General features: G+C 39.4%; 1 protein-coding gene across 1 annotated transcript; it reads left to right on the top strand.

The window, feature by feature from the left end:
• Positions 1-1,345: 1,345 nt before the first annotated feature.
• Positions 1,346-19,740, top strand: senp3b (SUMO specific peptidase 3b). Its single transcript, XM_046380877.1, has 12 exons — positions 1,346-1,692; positions 3,260-3,385; positions 6,759-7,445; positions 9,365-9,478; positions 9,851-9,962; positions 11,083-11,230; positions 11,576-11,623; positions 12,836-12,913; positions 16,672-16,809; positions 17,463-17,546; positions 17,725-17,775; positions 18,174-19,740. The coding sequence occupies exons 2-12, from the start codon at positions 3,298-3,300 to the stop codon at positions 18,282-18,284; spliced, it is 1,659 nt and encodes a 552-aa protein (XP_046236833.1). The 5' UTR covers positions 1,346-1,692; positions 3,260-3,297; the 3' UTR covers positions 18,285-19,740.
• The last annotated feature ends 1,699 nt before the right edge of the window (positions 19,741-21,439 follow it).

The raw sequence follows: 21,439 nt of genomic DNA, 5'->3' as shown, positions 1-21,439 counted from the left end.
ATGTGATGTGCATCCTACCTCCCCTTAGAAAGGCACAGTATCCACGAATCAGCATCCAGGTGAAACAGCATCCACGTAAGACTACATGATCCTTAATTGCTGCAATAAGCAATAAGCAGCAATTAAGCTAACAATATTGGCGGCTAAATAATTCATTAATATCAGCCACAGTATTCTCATCATCTCACAACAATTCAGCCCTCAGTAATTTGGTCTCTCTGGCGACTGCCAACTCTTACAAACCTCACTTCAGCTCTATAAATTTCTCCCAAAAATTGTTTTGCTTATTCGAGTCTAACCGCAACTTTTAGTAGACACCTTTTCTAGCTTGTCATGTTGCTGAGATCAGGGATTACATTGAGGAGTTTTCCCTGCATGTAGCCACTTTGACACACATTTGCAAATCTGTGAACTCTACTGAAAATAACCAGGGTTTCAAGTCCTATTTATCAGATGGATCTCAGTTTGTATGTGTTAAAGATGAATCCTCCGTACAAAAGTTAGTCATGGAGCTCCAGAAAGGTCTGTGCTGGGACTACTATTCACCTTATATGTCTTGAAGACATAAAAACTTGGATGACCTGCAACTTTCTGCTACTAAACTCAGACATCAGTGAAGTTATTGTGCTGGACCCTAAACATTTTAGAAACAAATTATATGGCTACTCTGAACAACATTACCTTGATCCCCAGCACCAAAGTAAGAAATCTGGGAGTTATTTTTGAGCAAGATACATCCTTTAATTCACACGTAAAACAAATTTCAAGGACTGCCTTCTTTCTCCTACATAACATTACAAAGATTAGTCCATTCATTCATTACTTCCATGCTGGATTATTGCAGCTCCGAGTAATCAGGCTGTCCCAAAAAAGTCCCTAAAGACTCTCCATCTAATCCAGAATGCTGTCGCATACTTATATTTCTCCAGTAATGGCTTTTCTATATTGGCTGCCTGTGAAATTCAGAATAGAATTCAAAATTTTAGATAAATAAATTTAATTGAACTGAATAGATATTCCTGTCACACAATCCATCTGTCTTTTACATAACGTCAGCTGTTCTTTATAGTTAATTGTTTTTGTTTAAAAAAAAAAACCCGCCTACCAGAACCTCTGATGTTCGCAAGAAAGCCAAATAAGGGAGTGCAAAAGTGCAAAAAGTAGTACCTGGATCACAACCCTTACAGAAATTAAAACACAAATTAACAAAGCCTGATTCGAGATGAATAATCCCTTAAGTACAAAGGAACAAGAATGTTACTGCTTTTGTTTTTTTCCAAAAGAATGAAGATGGGGTCAAAAACAAAAGACTATCCTTAAAAAAAAAAAAATCATACTCTGTATGACGCCATTGCTGCGCGACGGACTTTACGTTAGTTGATGTGAGAGTAAAAAAAATCTGCTCAGCGCATCACTCCTACAGACCTTACCAAATTAATGTAGATTCTTCCTTTCGATTTAACGTAAACCGTTGAGGGTAATCTACATTTTCTGTGTAGTATTTGTGTTTTCTTTGAGCTGGAAGATCTTAAAGGATTCAAAGTTCGCAAGAAGGTGACATCTGGCTGTTCAACACCTGACTTCATTGAATGAGGTTTTACACCAATTAGCAGAAACCTATACAAAATTAAATACGCTCAACTTTCACTCGCAAGAAGCTGGACAAACGTTCATTTAATCTGCAGGTTAACGGTAAGCAAACAATTGCATCGCCTACCTATGTAAGGAATACTGTAAGCTCTAGCATTTTATTTTGTTGTTGCTAGCTAACGTTGTAATACCTACCTAAAGCTTAGCTAGCTAACGACAACATTGCTAACCAGCTAGTATGTTGGAACGGATAGACAACAGATTATTAAAGAACCACAGTCATTTCAAATTATTATTCATTGTGATACAACAGCTTCGGCTACCCAGAGTTACTTATAAAAAACAAGATTTGCAAGAACAGAATGATTCTTGCATTAAGTGGTGAAACTATGACGGTGATGCTGCTAGCGCTCAACGCACCCAAGCTAGCTTCGGTAAGGACTATTTCCTGCACTGGAAAGAATTGTTCTCATTACAGAGCAGCTCCTCAAGAGTATCTCTTGCATGGCACACAAGCCACTTCACATTATTCCCAATTATTACTAACTCACTCACTTGATCAGTTACTTTCGCAGCTGTCCGTTGGTACAGTAAATGGACTCAATCTAGCTAGTAACGTAAATTGCATGTTCGCACTCCGACCGGGTGCACATGGTAACAAGGGTCCCTGTCTGCATGGGAAAGCACAAGAACATGCATTCTGTATGAAGATTAGATATTGTAATCATATTTGTGGCTTGATAAACGATTGAACTCTATCGCTAGTCATATTTGAGTAGATGGCTTCAGTTTACTTAAAACAATCTCATGTTTTTTTAGTGTGTTCGGTTGAAATGAGTATTGGTTATCAGTGTTGCCTGTGAGATGACATTTTTAATGGAAAAGTGATAGGATTTTCTAGTTATGTTGATTGCACTTAGAGAGTTTTCCTTTATACGATGTTTGTTTTGAATACCAAATAGACTTGATAGCCAGCAGGGAGTTGCATCTGGAAACAGACTTTAATAATCTCACACTTGTTGTTCTGTCCTGAGAGAGATAAAATATTGGTCTGAAGTAAAAACAAATATTTGAATTAATAGTTTTCTCACATTTTGCCGTTCAACTCTTCTTTTTGTGACCCACCTTGACCCATTTGTCCTCTGACAGGTTGTCAGCCTGGGCAAACATCTTTCACATTATAAAAAAACATTGATGCAAACAAGATGCAATCCACTGATGCATAACAAGTAAAATGTTAGGGTACAGTTTTAACCAAAATTTAAATTAGAATGATTTTCATTTAACCTTTTATCTTTCATTAAATGATATTTAGGTAAATTAACAATGTGATTATATGTCATTGTGATACATGATGCTGTGGTGGAGAAATTTGGCTTAATTAAATGATTGTGGTCAAAGTGACCAGTTCTCCTGTTCCCAAGATTAGTGTCTGTGTTTGTAGAGACAGTAAAGTAGTGTGCTCAGACCTGTGATTTTCATCATTTCTTTAAGACACAGACACAACTCTGGTCAAGTTCCTGGCTGACCTTGTTTTGACACCAGTGAGACGCTGACTGACTTCATTGACTAATTTCCAAACTTAGCAAAATTCAGTGTTTTTTTTCCCAGACTGATCTGGGAGCTGACTGGGTGGTTACACTCCTACTGTCTATATTTTTGTTTGTAGGTGACGAGCTGGCGCAGGTTGTGGGTTGTCCGTGGATAATGCGAGACAGTGGCGGTAGCCTGGCCCAGAACCGCTGGCAGGGAGACCTGGGTCTGACTGCTGTGGGGCAGGACGACACAGGAGGAGGTAAGCATCCTAATTCTGTTTACATTTTAACAAGACTTGTGTTATTATAAGCAGTCTTGTAGGTGCTAATGTGATGAGTCTGATAAAGTAACCACAGGTGTCGTCACATTAAGCATTTTGACCATGGAGATTGTGCTTTAAATTGCAAATGGACTGAACGGTGCAGGCCTTTGACAGGCCCAAAACTGTGATCATGTCAGCTTTATTTAGGCCTGCACTAAATGATCATTTTCATTATGAAATAATCTGCAAATTATTTTCTTTATTATTGAGTAACCATGTGGTATTTTTTTAAAAAATGTAACGGTGCTCTTCAGGAAACAGAATGGTTGGTACAAGTACATGCCCTTGAATTGACTTTGCTTATTTATGGTCAGGTTAAAGACTGAGAGTAAATGTTATCTGTCTTTGAGAACCACCTAACTGGCAAATTTCACCATTGCAGGACAGTGTCTTTATGATATTGTCATTATAGAATAGAACAGAATAGAATGCCTTAATTGTCATTGCACGACTGTATGATGAAATTTAAGTGCAACTCCTTTCAGTGGTACTAAGATAAAGTGCAAGATATAAAAGATAGAGATTAAAAGGTAAAAAAAAAAAAAGCACAACAACAGCGACTCACATGAAACAAATGAGTGATAATAGCATAAATAGGTAGATATGGATAGTATACATAAAAATTGCACAGTCAGTGGAGTGTGTTACATGATTCCAGCAGGAAATTAAAATTGAACTAGAATAATATTGCGCTTGGATGATAATATTGGACTAAGCCAATATATTGCATGGTTCTAGTGAGAGTTCAGTTCAGTTTCAGTTGTTTGGCAGTCTGGAGGTGTGGGTCTTAGTAGACCTATAGCATTTCCCAGAAGGCAGCAGATTGAACATGCGGTTACCTGGGTGGGATGAGTCCTGGATAATGTTTGTGGCTTGTAGCAGACGTTGGGCTCTGTATGTGTCAGTGAGAGCGGGTAATTGCTTGTTTATGATGTCCCACGCTGATTTAACAACTCTCTGTAATCCTTTTTTTTTGTTGGCTACAGTGCAGCTATTAAACCACACCAAGATGTCATTTTGAGCGTACAGAGCACATACTCCAAGTGGAAAAGCATCCTTGCATGGGAACCTTCAGGCTCCATTAGTATGGGGTTGTGGTGACTTGCTTTAGACCAGGGATGTGCTCAATTAGCCGACTAGTCATTTAAACGTCGCTACTCTCACCAGTCGACACCAGATATACTAGTCTGTTATCAAACTGATTATAATTATTCTATTTATGTACATGTAGGAGCCATTTCTAGTGCAAAAAGAGTGTGTAAGGCATAGATTGGTCCAGTAGGTTTCAACTTTGTGCTTTAGGTGACTGGCAATACAGGAAGGAACTTTGATTCATGGGATAGGTGTTGCTGGATGGGCAAGCACAAATATTTTTGAGCACTATGCTATGCTTGTATTTGTGAAATGTTTAGCTGTATGGGGACTGTTAGACAATATTTATAGATTCCTGCATGTAACACATTGAAGGACATTAAAAATGAGCAATAAATATTCCATTACAGAAAAGAAGTGGAAGTCGGGCTCTGTGCTGTGCGTGTCAGTTATTATCCTTTCTGTGCAGCCCCTCAGTGGTTTGAAGCATTGACTTAGCTGCTACAGCACATATGTAAATTGCATACTGACATAATTTAAACTAAAATGTTATGCCTCATATAAAATGCTGGTTAACGATTGTGCCAAACCTGTCATTGAAGAATGTGATTAAAGGTTTCAGATAGCTCTTATAATGTACACGTGTCTGGACAATGTACACCGTTAGAGATGAAACCGTGCTCAATTTTGACTGTTTTGAGTGTTTTCGTTTTTTTTTTTTTTCCTCAGTTTAAACTTCCTATTTAAACGTCAAGGGAATGAATCATAAGGAACATCCCTACTCTAAATGCTCGCGACCGCACAAACCAGTTGCACAGTCTACGCTCACAATAAAGTTTGGCGACGTCCGTCTGCTTTGCACTGACACAGCCAAACAGGCTGTTGGCATGAGAGAACTATCTGTACTCTTGTGGGTGTGTCTCGCTGTTTTTTTCCCCCTCTAAATACATGTTGTGGCACCAACTGATGAGGAAGACTGAGTGTTAATGTAGATATACAATATGTGGTATAGCAAGGATGGGAGGTTCACAATGTCTTAGACATTAGGGCTGTAGTACTGACATTAGGGCTGTAGAGATACACTAATCTTATGATACGATACACGATATTCAGCTCACGATACGATGTATATCACGATATTCAGCCAGCGATATGATTTGAAACAATTCGATACACTACACAAGAAGCGATCAATTATGCAATATATAGCTCTGACTGGAGCTCTCCCGGTGGTGGCGTTTAACGTTTGCTTGAAGGTTGGTTGTATTTCCTGAGTACTTAACATTGGTATGGCCCAACATGCACACCACAAGACTTCTTTCTAATTCGCCACTTCCAAATAAATATAATTTGGAAGTGGCAAATTAGATAGATATGCCCAATGGATAATATGGTGATATCCAAATACTTTGGATTTGGAAGTGAGAGGATCTGCAGCAGCGCATGTAGGAAGATGATGATGATGATGATGACAGCAGCATCACTACAGGAGATGTATGAAGGACAACTTTGACCTCAGTCTAACAGTTAAGATAATTCATCACAAAATTGCTGGAACATCAACAAAGATACGTTTAGACCTGTAGCACCAATTCCTCCTTTACTTACAGTGTTCATTTATATCAGCTGGGGGTCTTCATGAAGCGTGTAAATCACTATATACTTCCTCATGAGTTGATCCCTTTAGCAAATTTTAGCAAAAAAGATAAGACTCACCTACAAGAGCATGTATAACTGTGCAAGTGTAAATTGTTGTGCTGTGTTACTATAGTTCATTTACCGGTTCTATATTTTTTCCCAAAATATTTTTGCTGGAATGAATATTAGAAAATAGTATCATTAAGTATCACATCTGTTTACTGAATGTGAGTCCTTTCAGTTCCCTTATCAAATCATATTAGGCGTAGCTTTCACAATTTTCAAGTAACTAAAGTAGACCTGAAATTATCAGTGGATAAATCATTTAGTCGCTTGACTGAATAGTAATATGCCATTATTTTAATTGTTTGTTTCAGTCAAGTAAATATGCCAAACATTTTCTCATACAAGTTTTTCCATTTTGTTGCATCAGATCTAATGAACTCTCTGCTCTATAACTGCCAAACATTCTGATCATTTGTATCTTAACCCAACGTAGAACGGCTGTTAAGTGGAATGAACATTGTTAGTGTTCAGTTGAATTGAAAACAAGTTAATCACTGCTTCTGTTTGTGTTCAGGTGGAATTCCTGGTGACCACCTCAAAGCTCCGGTGTCAGGACACAGCGTACCCAGCCCCATGCACCTCAGACTGGGGCAGAAAGAGAAAGTGTGGACAGGAGAGTATGTAGACAAGGAGGAAGAGGAGATGATTGGTGGACTTGAGGCAGTAGGCGATGAGGAAGAAGAAAACTATGTGGATGGGGAGGACAAGGGTGAGTTTGAGGGCAAGGATTGGGATAACAATGAGGAGGCAGAAGACGAGGATGAGGAAGAAGTGGAAGAAGAAGGAGACCGGGCTGAGGTAGAGTGGGAGATCCCAGAATTCCCATCAAAGACCACTCAGCACCCTCATTTACAACAACATCAACCTTATGGACCACAAGAGAAGACAGAAGAAGATGCTGATGTCGCTGTAGAAGATACTGTCTTCCAGGCCAAAGCAGGGGACTTGTTCAGGTCTCACCTCAGCAGAAACAGGGCTCTGAGGAGGCTAAGGCGCTGGCAGCGTTTTCGACTCACCCAGCACTGGAAGAACTGGCGCCGGCGGGCCCAATGGATATTCTTTCAAGGTCACCGGTGGAACCGGAGAGGGCAATGGTACAGTCTATACAGCAGGCAGAGGAGGATAAAAAGAAATCTGCAATCATCGTATTCAAATGGAGGGGATGACTGCAAGGACAAGAGGTTCACAGTGTCTGAGAGAGGTAATGACATGCACTGTATTTACTTTTGAAGGCTGTTTGATGTGGACACAACATGGCGGTTCTATATTTTTCTTATCAACAAATAACATGAAAAGAAGTAGAGTTGGGCCAATGTAAAACAATAAATTCACGCCTTGAGTCAAACTTTGGGCTGGACCGGGCTGGTATACTTTTAGGTGTTGCAAAGTCAATGTAGTACATAAAAAAAAAATCTACAGTCCATCAGGACAATTTTGACACAGAGTGTCTATAGGGTGTTTATTCCTCACAACAACCATTGAACTTAACTTCTCACCAACAGAGGCCAGTGAAAAGTAACAGCAAATGCAAGCGGAGCTGAGAAAAATGTTAGCGGTAAATTGTGAATCTGGCAGTGAAGAAGAAGAAACCTTTTATCAGCTAATGGCTGTGCATTCAGTAGAGTAATACGCTGGCAAGGTTTTAACTTTATTTTTATCTTAACAGGGAGTTGGAAGCCCGGAAAACCAGTTAAGATAAGATAGGCCTCTATTAGTCCTGCACTGGGGAAATTATCCTTAACTCTTATATTAGCTTTGTAACTGTGCATTAAATCCCCAAAGCGGTCTGAAAGAAGCACTTGCCAAACACAAAATGTGGGTAGGTGCCTTGCTCAAGGGCCGACTAATTGGGGGTCGGCATTGATTAATCACTCTGCCACACTTGCCAGTCCAGGGGGGAATCGAACCAGCAACCCTCTGATCACAGGCCTCCAACCTATAGGCCACAGCTGCCCTGATCTATCTAGCTATCTATCTATTGATCTGATCTGATCTGATTTATTAAAATGTTCAGATCCACATATCAGTTTGTATGCAGTCTCTAGCCCACTAAAATACTGAATGGATGAGTGACATTAAAATTCATTGTTAAGCTACATTTTACGCCAATTTAATGAGAATCGTATTAGAATACTGCTCTGTGTCAATCAGCTAAGACGACCCTGTTCTCAAATTACATGAATAAATAAAAAACTAAATATCTTACAGATAATCTATAAAACTGCTGTGTCACACTTCAACATTAAAGTAGTCCAATGTTAATACAGGGCTGTTCGTACAAATATAATATATTTTATGTAGATTGTAATTCTCTCTACTACTGCTGACTACTAAATGCCCACCATGTGTTCTGTTAACAGAATAAACCTTTGAAATCAGACAAATAAAATCAAATTCTCTCCAATTCCACACAAAAAAAAGAATCTATAAAAAGTCACATTGTTGAGTCAGCTTCTAAACCATTCAGCCTGTGGGTCAGGCAGGTATTTTCCCATCATGCCCTGGGTCTTGCAGTCGGTGGAGAACAACTGCAACTGTGGCCGCCTCAATCTAAAAAATCTTATCGACATGCAATGTGTGGTGGTCCCTGACGATTGATTCTATGCAGACCCTGCTAATCTCAAACAAGTCCGATACCCCTTCACCACTCAATGATGGAAGTCCCGCTATATTTTGGCATCAGTTATGGGCTTGCTGCTTCTGTCTTATGTTTTCTGTGTGAGAGTTTGACATAATGCGTCAAACTCTCACACACGCATTGACACATGATTCATTGTGAATCTTAAAGAAAAGCAAATGTTATTGAAGCAGATGTTGGGATATTTCAACACTAGTGAATATTAAAATGATAGTAAGTTGAGTAAATACTATACACTGTCAGAAATACAACTTTAGTTAAACCACTCCTCAGAAGTGAAAAGGTGAGTGCAGGTATGTTATTGAGTGTGCATATCAATTGGGGATCAACAAGTACACACTCTCCATCAGCTGCATATTTGCACAGTAGATATCAACTTGAAAGAAAATAGTTCCTGTGTGATCTGTTCCTTTGAGTTTTCTCACTGCACATCGTTTTTACCTTCATATTTCCTCATTTGTTTCTTTCCTTATTTCTGGCAGATAAACAGATAGATGGCTGCTCTCTAGACAAGCAAGAGGACACAGGGAGACGGGAAATGGAAGTCAAACCAGTGGAGCTGGCCATCACTGAGGAACACATGACTTGTGTGACTGGTATGGATCAATTCTCCCCTGGTTAGATCCTTTTAAAACAACTGTTTCTATGTCTGACAGGATTTTGTCCTCATTAGCATTTTCAGATCATTTCTATTCTACCTTTGTGCTTGACTCTGTGATTCCTAAATGTTAGATTGTCTGTGGTGGTAAATGAGTATCAAAATCAGTGCACATAAAACCTCGTGCATGCACAGAACAATAACGGCAAGTGCCGAACCGTACTTGTGGAGGACCATTTCTTCTGTGCAAGCACAGGGCTGTGATGAGCACAAAGAAAGGGTTGGTTTTGAACGGACACCCTATTAGACTTTTCTAGCCTGTTATGAAAATAATGGTTTAGTTATGTGTCATGGTTTCTTCTCTCTTGAGGTATTCTTGAAGAATCTCTACAGCAGTATGGCAGTTTGATCCCTATTCATGTGGACGACATTGTGGAGAAGCTTCAGGACATCTTCAGTGAGAGCTTCTCACAGCCACACAGGTCAGACTCGGTGTTTTGGTCACACTGCCACGTTATGGATCTGTTCTGTTATTGACTTCCAATTACGTGAAACAGAGAAAAGCAGTTTTTTCATTGATTTTCCCTCGATTGAATCATTAATGGACTCATCGTTCTGACCCTAGTGTTGCCCTTTTGTAGAAAAAGTGCTGTATTGTTCAGTATATGAATATACTGTATTTTACAGTCTGAAAATGTGTGTTACATTCAGATGGATCAACTTGGGGCTGTGGCACATAAAATATAATTCTAACAGTTATACCTTACAGTAAGGTTTAGAATTTAATGAAAGTGTTAAAATGTTACCTTGAAGTAAAGCAGTTCTGCTGTGGGGATTTTATTTTATTAAACTCTGATCCTTAAAGCACCCAGAAATTATGCACAAAGAGTAATGTGATATTCAGTGGTTGGTGAAAATTGCAACAGCAATGTCCCTCTCCTGAAATTTAATATTATGTTAATCAGGATAACAGACCAGGCTGTCCATTCATCCATTTTCAAGTATGGTCTTGTGGTTTGCATTATTTTAATTTGAATTTTTATGTTGTATCTTTGATCTAAAAAACATAACTCGACACATGTCAAATTAACCTAATACGTTTTTTGGATTATTCATCCTAGATTGTTTATTCTCGTAATTTCCATGATACACTGATTTCTTTTTACCTTCTACCACCCTGAGGTAATAATTTCCATTTGTTCATTTTTGTTTTTGATAAGACGTTGTGAAAAGCTGTTGTTGGGTAGTGTGAATGAGCCAGTATTAACTTGTGTGCAATAGTCTTCAAATATCATCCCTGCAAAGCTACAATCATCATCTTCTCATTCAAACCAAATAATATGCGAGCAAATAGTTTTACATATAACATATGAGAAAATAAGAATTAAATCAGGATTACCATGGACGCCATTCTGATTCTACACTGATCTGATTATTAGACCCGTCTAATCTATCCACAGAAAGAACTCGGAACTCTTTTGGGGATCTGAAGGGTTGATTAAACTAGTTGAGACTGTGTTGTACTTCACATGTTACAGCATGTAGGTAAATTAAGTGAATGGCTTACTAACGTGTCCATTTGTTTGATTTGATCTTCATTAGGAAAGCAGTGGTCCAGCACCTAATACAATCCTTTCAGCGTTCGTCTGGATCAGCCCTGGCCAAAACATTCAGGGTTAACTACAAACGCCACGTTCTGACCATGGATGACCTTGGCACTTTGTATGGACAGAACTGGCTCAATGACCAGGTACAGCAGTAAAAGTATCTTTATCTTCTTTAAGATGCTTCAACCTCAGTATGGTGTGTATTACTTTTTGCATCTTTTTTTTGGTATCTCTTAATATGCACTATATAAATGCAATTCTATGCTGTTTGGTTTAAAGTGGACATGTGCTCACAGCGCTGTGGCACAGCGGCAGTCCCTCCTCCTCATGCTAAAATAAATAATAGAATTGTCGTATGTCTTGCCAACTCAGACAAAATTTCTTGATGTGCATTTAGTCCCTACAAATGCAAGAAAGAATCCTGCCTTACTGAGTCCTTTTTCAAGATGTCTCCTTACATGGCAACTTGTTGTTATTGTCTTTTTCAGATTATGAACATGTATGGTGACCTGGTCATGGACTCTGTACCAGAAAAGGTAAGGAAATTAAGAAAAATAAATAAATAAATAAATAGAGAGAGAGGGGGAGAGCGAGACACACACACACACACACACACACACACACACACCCCTCCACAACATGGAAGCACCTGTCAGGCTTCCTAAGTGGGCAAATGGATCCATACATGTGTGGGACCCAGAAGGGAATTGCTAGCAATACTAGTGGAGCCAAACAGTCACAAGCAGACAGAGCAGTCACTCAGGACTGCAAGACCAGGCAGACCAATCTGTGCACCGCCTGGACTGACTACAAGGACGCCTATGACTAAATGCCACACACGTTGGTACTGGCACGCCTGGAAATGTACGAGGATACTAAGAGCCTTCGTAAAGAACTTGGTGGGGCTGTGGAAGGCAACTCTAGAGGTCAACTCAAAGCCAGCTGCACAAGTTACCATCAAGTGCAGCATATACAAAGGTGATGCACTATCCCTATTGCTGTTCTGCATAGCCCTGAACCCCTCAGCCAGATCATCACATAGAGTGAAAATAGGAATACCGCTTCCAAAATGGGGCAACCATCAGCCACCTCCTCTGCATGGATGACATCAAGCCGTGCGCCAAGAGTGAGCGCGCATTGACTCACTGATCCACTTCTCCAGGGTCAACAGCAATGACATCGGAATGTCATTCGATAAGTGTGGTCACATGGTAACAAAGAGAAGGTAGATGATCAGAGTGGAGTGAGGTTGAACTATCAGAGGGCAACATTACAGATGTTCAGGACAGTTCCAGATACCTTGGTATCCCGCAGGGGAATGGAAACCATGAGGAGGCTTCAAGGAAGTAAGTGCGGCAGGTCCTGAGAAGTCAGCTGAATGGTAAGAGCGGGGCCTGGGCTATCACCACATATGTCCTGCCAGTCATCGGATACCCCACTTCATTATAAGTTAGCCTAAGTTGGCTCCTCAGGCAGCAAAAACCTGGCAATGATGAGGAGGAAGAGGATGAACCATCCGGGAGGGACAAGCCCTTGCACGGCATGTACGTCCGACAGATAGAAGAAGTGGCTGTTATCGAGAAATCCTACCAATGGCTGGATTGAAAGACAGCACAGAAGCGCCGATCATCGTTACTTCCTGTTTTTGTGCCATGTGCTACCACTTGAACACATGAGCATCAGCCTTCATGAAAACTATTTTCTGTCATCTACCCAAATTTTTACTTTTCTCTGCTTTCTTTCCTCAGGTTCACTTTTTCAACAGCTTCTTTTATGATAAGCTGAGAACAAAAGGCTATGAAGGAGTCAAACGGTGGACGAAAAATGTAAGTTCGTGTCACAACCCTCCCTCTTTTTTTGAATCATTTTAAACAGGATATTGTTCAGGTTGTGATAGACTAGATATTTTGTATTTTGTAGCCACCACCCAGAGCATTTTTATGGTCTGTTTTTTCAGGATATTTTAAGATGTGGAAAGATATTTTAACATTTAACAAGTGACTTAATCGTACATGTCTGTATATGGGGATGGTTCCATTGACATTTCATGTGCAGTAGTCACATAGTGGGATGTGCAATATCTGATTAGGCAAATGAACTCAAATACATCATGTGTCAACGTTCTCCTCTGCTTGATACAAAAGGAAAACTCTAATGCTTCTCATTTCCCATGACTAATCTACATAAGCAATTTGTCTGATTAACAAAATTTGCTCTGAAAATTTGGATACACAGTGAGTGATATGCAGGCTCTGTAGTATTGTAGTGTTGTAGAGTCACCAGTGTTTTTCATCAACAGAGGAGAGATACTCCAGCTACATCCTGAGCATCAGACCACATTGCTGCAGGCTTGAGTTCCTGCTCATATACCTGCCTAAACCAATTCGCAAGCAGCGCTCAGCTGTCAATCATGATTTCTAACCTGTTTTTATCATACCAAATAGCTAATTTACATCAAACTTAACATAATACGCTTGCACATACACCAGCCTGATAAGTTTACCTAAAATGGCAGAAGCCATCTTTGGGGAAAATTTGTTTGATGTGTACTTTTTAGTTTGGTCCCCTCTGTTGACATGGATGGCTTATGAGGGTTTATGACCTGTGCTGGAGCCAGAAAACGGGGTGATTGAGATGTTTTGGCTTCATTTTTTGGGAGCTCTGATGTCGTCTATCTTTGCGTATTGGTCAGTGTAGCTGGCTCGTGGTAAAACATAGCCATCCTAATACAGTGGATGTCTGTATATCCCTGAGTTTCTCCAGAGTTGCTGGTCTTGCAGGAGCTGTTTGTGGAGATCCAGGGTAAAATCAGCACTAACTTTTGATGTAATAAACTGGATTGGAACCGAACTCTATTGGGATTGTAGGGAAAACTGCTCTCTACCTTTACCACGTCAACTGAATTCTTGGACTGTTGGACAAGTCTTACAGAGCTGAGTTGTGGTCTATTTATTTTTGCTGTGTTGGTATTTGGTGAAGTATATTTCATTGCTGTTTGCTTTATTGTTTTGTATTGTATGTTGATCAGTTTTATTTCTGTTTCATTATAATTCAAATATGACTTTGGCCAGCACCCAAATTCAAAATTCTAATTAAAAGCAGCATAGCTTTACAGTGGACAGAAACCCTTCTTAATGAGACATTTGCAGAAACATGCAGAAAACTCATTTGCTGCACCACTCCCTCCCTCACCCCACAGAACAGCAGACTAACCTGAAATAGTTTCAAAAGTAATCTTGTGAGTTGTTACTTGTTATTTCTTGATACACCATGTTTAGAATATAATATATACATAATGTTCATAATTTTCCAAAACATTTTGTGATGTCTTGTTAAATTATTTCATTTTTAAATTGTTTGTCCTTGTTTGACTTGCAACTTTAGTTGCAGTTTAGTACAGTTTAGGCAGCATAATGTTTTATATTATAATTTCAAGTATGAAACAACTTTTTTCTTAAAATTGATATCCTGATCCACCCAGTTACTGGCATCTTTTTTTGTTTTATATCACCCTGGATGTAATTAGTCTAGTTTAGTATGTATGGCTGCTTCTTAAACCAAAAAGTTTTGGTGCTGTAGAAATGAAATTTCCAAGTTTGCATCCCCTTTTTAAATTATAACTAGACTCCCATGGTCATAAGCACAATGGACAAAACATCTTGCTTCTCAGTTATTGACTGTTAACCTGTAGTTGAAGAAATATATCTGGAGAAGTTTGTTATGATGTGGCGTCCTGAGGAAAAGTGAGTAAAACCTTGACTGTGACAGTGCAAAAGGAGAAACCTGAAAATTGCAATAAGCTGGACAAATCCTTAATTTCACCTGTTTCACCTGAAAACATACATCAAATAATGCAAATTGGTTGAAAGTGTACATTTTCTGACTGAACCTGATTGGAACAAATGACATATTCCTTCAGTTAGAAGCACACTGTGGCATCGGTCCATTCTGGCTTTCCTTCCACATTTTGGAGTAGTTTAGTTGGCACTAAGTTCTGAGCATTAAAACTGTTATCTTCATCTGTTCCCGTCCACCTGTCTTGAGCTCTGGGGTTATACCGAGCTCTTTGCTCTGCTGCTTTGTGATTTAAGAAGAGGAAAGAGTCTCCCTGTCACTTTCCTGTGGAAGACTGAATATGGCAATTATCTCTTTCACGAGACATTTCAGCACTATTCTTTCCTTGAAGGGAAAGCTTCAACCTACTCATGACTGGGAGGCATGCGTTAAATCTGCATTTGCACATTTACAAATAGTTCTGATAGTGGCTTTAGGTAGTCATCTTACTGCTTCTCTTTCCTTGTTGTCTTGTAAGCATACTGTGCAACTACCTGCCAACTGAGTTACCAGTTATTCTTGTAGTGAACATTGTGTTCGGATCATTTGATTCTTCTTCTTTCAATAAGAAACTGAAGGAGTAGCTTAGAAGAATAGAAAGCTATCAGGTGGTAGTGAGAGCCATGTTTCTGAACAAAGATGCCCAAGATGAAGCAGTTTGACTGGTAAGCACATAGCTGATGCTGGTGTGAGAGTAGCCTTTAAGTCTCTGTTCATTCCGTTTTCTGTTCATTTGAAGGGTTGAGTCTGGGGAGGAAGTGTGAATGGCAAGGTATATTTTAGTTAATTCATGAATACAGTACCTGCAGTAATTGGTCAAAAGACATAGGACATCTTTGCTTTAGTGTGTGGAAGAGGCATTGCAGGCAGCAGTATAGCTCTGCCTGATGGGAGGAGAAGGTGACCATTTTCCAAAACGTATCCCAAGTAGGTGATCCTAAGCATTGATGGTGACGTACCGAGCACCATCAGTGCCACGAAGTTGCCTCCTGACCTTGTTGAATGCAGCCCGAGCCCGGGCTGTCTTGGCAGTGTAGTCCGGGGAAGATGGTCAAGTCCATGACTTTAATCTGTCGAAGCTGCGTAAGATGTCAACAACCTGCACACAATGGCTCGTGGTTGTTCACCAGGCTTAGGCTTTGGTTGAAGGGTCCAGTGGGACGGATCCGAAAGTGGCTCCTTTTCCAGATCGAACGCTTCCTTTAGCAAGGCAGCTACAGCAGCCATAGTGCAAGAGCAACTCTAGCTTGAGGGCAGCAATGTCAGGATTAACCTGCGTCAAGGTGGGTATGGCGGGAACAGGTGACACACCTAGGGACGTGGTCACGGCTTGTAGATTAGGTGGATCTTGCTCCATGTTTGCTTTTGAGGATTTCCCTTCCGTACTCCGTACAGTGCTATAATGTGTCACCAATAAACCTATGGAATGTTCCAAACAGGTGTTTCTTGTGCATTTTACTACTTTTCCGGTCTTTTGTTGCATTTTTGGAATGTGTTACATCAATTTTAAAATGAGTATATATGAAGCCCAATGTATTAGTTTGATCATTAAATATCTTGTCTTTGGACTTTATTCAATTGAATATACATCAAACAGGATTTACAGCTCATTGCGTTCTGCTTTTACTTACATTGTACACAGCACTCCAGCTTCTTTGGAATCAGGGTTTGCTTGTCCTAACACATAACATAACATTATATTACATCTCTCTGATGCCTGACTTTTCATCTTTGTTTCTTCCTCTGTCAGGTTGACATCTTTCAGAAGGATCTCTTATTGATCCCTATCCACCTGGAGGTTCACTGGTCACTGGTCAGTGTTGACATTCCTCGTCGAGCCATCACTTACTTTGACTCTCAGAGAACCCTCAACAGACGCTGTCCAAAGGTAGTGTTTAGTAGGGTATAATATACAAGTCACAGTGTCGCATCTTTGATTGAATTTGATTGGGGGTACTCAAATTATTTATTTACTGTTCACAGTGCTGTCAATATTAGGTCCATAAGCCAAAATATTATAACCACTGACAAGTGAAGTGGTGGGGATGGGGGGAACGTAGGTGTATGCTCTCTCATATCCTCCATCTTTACATACAGTCAGTGCTTCCAGCATTGAAAATGTGTTCTATAAAGTGGTTTAATACCTCTTTTGTATAAATGACAAGGAAACATGATGTAATCGACATTCCCATCATAACCCGAAACTAAACAAAAAAACACTGACACAGCAAGCAGTCCAGATGCGGATCTGGGACTATGAATAATGTAATTATTCTGGTCAAAGTGGGTCTAATTTATAGTTACGGCTGGTGTATTCAAAAATTGTATGTAAAGAAAAAAAAAGCACATTATGTAGTGCACTGTTTGTCATTTCTGTCTAATTTCTTTTGGAATTTTTTTCTGTTTTTTTTTTTATTATTATTATTTTTTCTGCCATGGAGGCAATAAAGAATAAAAATAAAAACAGTAACTTTGACTTGTGTTGCTTAGATTTATCTGTGCAATCATTTAATTTAATCTTTTGTTATTTGTTCTTTTCAGCACATTTTTAAATATCTGCAAGCAGAGGCCATCAAAAAAGACCAGCAAGACTTTTTGACCGGATGGAAAGGCTTTTTCAAAATGGTCAGATTCTTTGTTTTGTTTTCTGAATTTGACGTAGATTCAGGTTACTAGTTTCAGTTTCAATTCCTAATCACTGTTTGAAAAGTGTGTTGCTTCTGCTGCATGTCATAAATGCATGTGCTGTGCGTTTCAACAGTCGTACTGCATATTGCTGATGTATTGTGGGTTGTTATTGCAGAATGTGGGTCGTCAAAACAACGACAGTGACTGTGGAGCTTTTGTGCTGCAGGTGAGTTTCTCATGCCCGTTGTTCACAGGCACGTCAATGTGAAATCTTGCCGTTTCAGCCCTACGCTGACCCACATCAGAGGAAAACCTGTGTGCATCAGGCTGCGTTCAAATCCATACAAAGTTTGAGCTACATGATTAATTGTATATCTCATTTCCCATTGCTCACCACCCACACAAGCCTTTGTTTATCAATTGTGGGAGCCATAAGCCGTTTTTCACATATGAACTCCTGACGGTGTCCCAAGTTCTATGAAGATGGTCCACTCAGCAGCCTACAGACACACATCTACTGACTTGCGTTGCATGCAGCGAGAATGTGCTGTTACGAACGTGTTGTCGTTAATCTGTAATTCCTTCAGGAAGATAACTTCTCGTTTCTCCTCCGCCATCTTGCAGTACTGCAAGTGTCTAGCATTAGGACAGCCGTTCAGCTTTGGCCAGCAGGACATGCCCCGGCTGAGGAGACAAATGTACAAAGAACTGTGTCACTGCAAGCTCACGCTGTGACCGCACCCCTACCCCTCCCACCCCCGGGCCCACCATCTCCACCTGCTCCCAACCCTGACAAGATGGAGGGACAGTGATATAATGAGAAGAGGACAAGGGGAACAAATAACTGACTGGAAAAAAAAAGAGAAACTTTTCAAAAATTTTATTTTTGTCTCTGCCAACATCTAGAGAAACTACTTCTTCTATTGTAGGTGATGTCATTCTTTCACTTTGTTTTGTCTCGTTTTGCTTCCCCCTCTCCACTCTTTGAAAACTGGTTTAAGTCCATGTCATGGTTATTGTTTTTGTGGTTGACAGCGGCCAAGGCTGCCTTCCATTATCGGGAATGTGCGAATCTTCCGTTCTCTTTTAGTCCACTTGTGTTTTTCAGTCTGCATGGGAGCCAGACAAGATGGGAGTTGGACCACAGTTAGTCAGACCTGACAAATCCTTTATGTAACATGCCTGAACACTGATTGAAGAGGTAGAGTGGGTGTAGGACAAAATAATTTGTACCAATGTGTTTAAGCTTGTGGTTAGATAGTACCAGTGGATTTTTATGCCTTCCATCCATCCAGTTCATACAGTATATTGTGTTCTATTCCAGTTGTTTAAAGTGTGAAACTCTAAGCTGATGTCTTTGAAAAACAAGAAAAAAAAAATACTCAACATAAAACACACTCCCCCCATGCTTCAGCCAATGTTATACTGATGATGCTATCTATCTACTCAGTGATGTGTTTGCCACTGCAGTGCATTCTGACATTTTCGGTTTGTATTGGTTTAAAAGTTTTCCTACACAGTGTTTAGATAACTGTAAAGTAATGCTGAAAAGTGGAACTTAGAATGCAGAGCTGAGCTTGCCGAGTTGATTCAGAAAACAAATTTCAAGCATTAGAATTTACATACCCTTGGAACACACCACATATTGACCCACGTCATTCTTCCCAGTCATACAAATAGAACAACATGTGGGAGACTGGATCTGCATCTGTGGATCAGTGTCCAAACAAGTCAGAGTTAGATATTGGCCCAGGGAAGGGATATCTTAACATTACATGTACCTTTTTCTGTGTTTATCTCTGTCAGTAAATGTGTTGATATGCTTATTGCTTTAAACAAATTGTGTTCAAAGGAGGATGACTGATTTGAGTTATTTTTGGAGTAAGTACAAAAGAGATCCTCTGGTTAGTATTTCTAAGTGTGAGAGCCATTTTGGACCATGATTGCTACACAAAAAAAAAAAAGATTCTGTATATCCACAGTGGAGTTTCAGTAGCCTCCTCCTTTTTATAATGAAAGACTAATTTCTTGATAGCTCTCTCTGTGTGTGTGTGTGTGTGTGTATGTATGTGTGTGTGCGCGCGCGTGCGTGTGTGTTTTTCAAGCAGAAATTGATGCAGCAGAGTTAACAGTTTTATATATCTTCTACAATGCATTATGGTTGCTAAAAATAAAAATGCACAGCAAACAAGTGATTGTGCTTCTTATCGGTACTACCACATGGGTTATGCTGGCATGAACTACATGTTATCCTAACTACAGTGGTGCATTTTGACATAGTACATTTATAATATATGGCATATGCTGCGTGGTTTCCGTCAGTCAAAGTAACCCTTGACTCAGAGAGCAACTATTTGAAATGCAACTGGGGAACCAGACCCCCCCCCACCACCACCACCACCACCACCACCACCACCATTGCCAGTGTACTCACTAATACTGCAGTCCTTCCATTTCAGTTTGTTTTTCAATACAACTACTATCTAACTTTTGTTTTTTTAATATTATTTAACAGTTTTAGGTTGTTTTTTTTTTTCCAGCTTTTCAATCTAACCAACACAAAAGCCCACCACATTTGCCAGTTCTAGAGCACATGTGATTAAAGATGCCTTTATTTATTTTTTTTTTTATCTTTATGACACTGAAGCATCGTCTTTCCTCGAGATACTAATGCAAATGCGTAGTTAACATCGAGTCCTTTGGTGGACCTGACAGGATGTTTTTACCCTACATTTTTAACTTGGGGATCAAATTGTGTCCTGTTTAAGAATGACATAAGTAATTTTAAGTATTCCAAATACACATGTACAAAATTTAAGATATTTTTACTACAAATTATTTCCCAGCAAATAAATAAATTCAGGATTTTTTGGCAATTACTTGAGGGTTAACATTTCATTAATTGTGGCTGTGTTATGTTTTTTGTTTTTTTTTTCCACTTGGGTGCCACAGTCACATGGTTACATGAGATGAAGAATGGCAGACAAAATAAACAGGCTTTTAAAGGGACAGTTCATCCACTCATATGAGAGGCTAGCTTATGTCACAGCTGACAGGGTGTACCTGCACGAAATCCTGCATTTATAGAGGCCTATGAGCAGTGTGCAAATTTTCTAATGGGCAAACATTTTATTTACAGTTTATATTCATGTTGCCTTATGTTGTTCGGGGCCACAGTGAAGAATAAGACAGTAAATATTATCTGTAGTTAAACAGGCCCTTGGAATGGCAAAAAAACAAACAAACAAAAAAACCAAAACATGTACAATGAGTTAGGTCCCAAATGCTTTTTCTGGAATTTTCTAAGTTTTAGTGACCTTTTCAAGTACTATTAATTTTAACCGAGTACTATTTTAATTAACTTATAATATGAAGCGTTCAGTAATTCTGTCAGTGTGGAGAAGGCTTTGAAAGAGTATTTTGCTCTCAACCACTGACTGACGTTCATTGTCTCCTTATGTTCTTTATTTTTTCTTACATGAGTTTCTGATTTATTGTTACTCCTTATTTTTGCATGAGTCTAGTTCTTTCTGTTGACACTTTGACCTTAATGTTCCTGACATCCTGGGTCCTGCAATCGAAACCATAACACAATAGCCTCTTTCATGGATTGTGTATATTACATTTTTTTCTCTCATACACTCATACACATATCAGAATAGTGGAAATGGAAGGCAGGTCCTTTAACGTACTTGGATTAGCTATCATTGGGCAATTTATTTTGAAAAATACATAGTTGTTGCAGCTTTGATAAAACAACAATGTGCTAATATCCAATCATGTGCAGTTCAGATTGTCAAAAAAGTCACATATCGCCATCTGTAGCATTTTAGCAGGGTACACTTTCAAAGAAGAAACAACTGGAGACTCTGTACAAACTGATATATGGT

The sequence above is a fragment of the Scatophagus argus genome, chromosome 23 (assembly GCF_020382885.2).
Source record: "Scatophagus argus isolate fScaArg1 chromosome 23, fScaArg1.pri, whole genome shotgun sequence".
Classification (NCBI taxonomy): Eukaryota; Metazoa; Chordata; class Actinopteri; family Scatophagidae; genus Scatophagus; species Scatophagus argus.
Note: the sequence above shows the minus strand (reverse complement) of the source record. Positions and strands in the feature narration are given on the sequence as shown.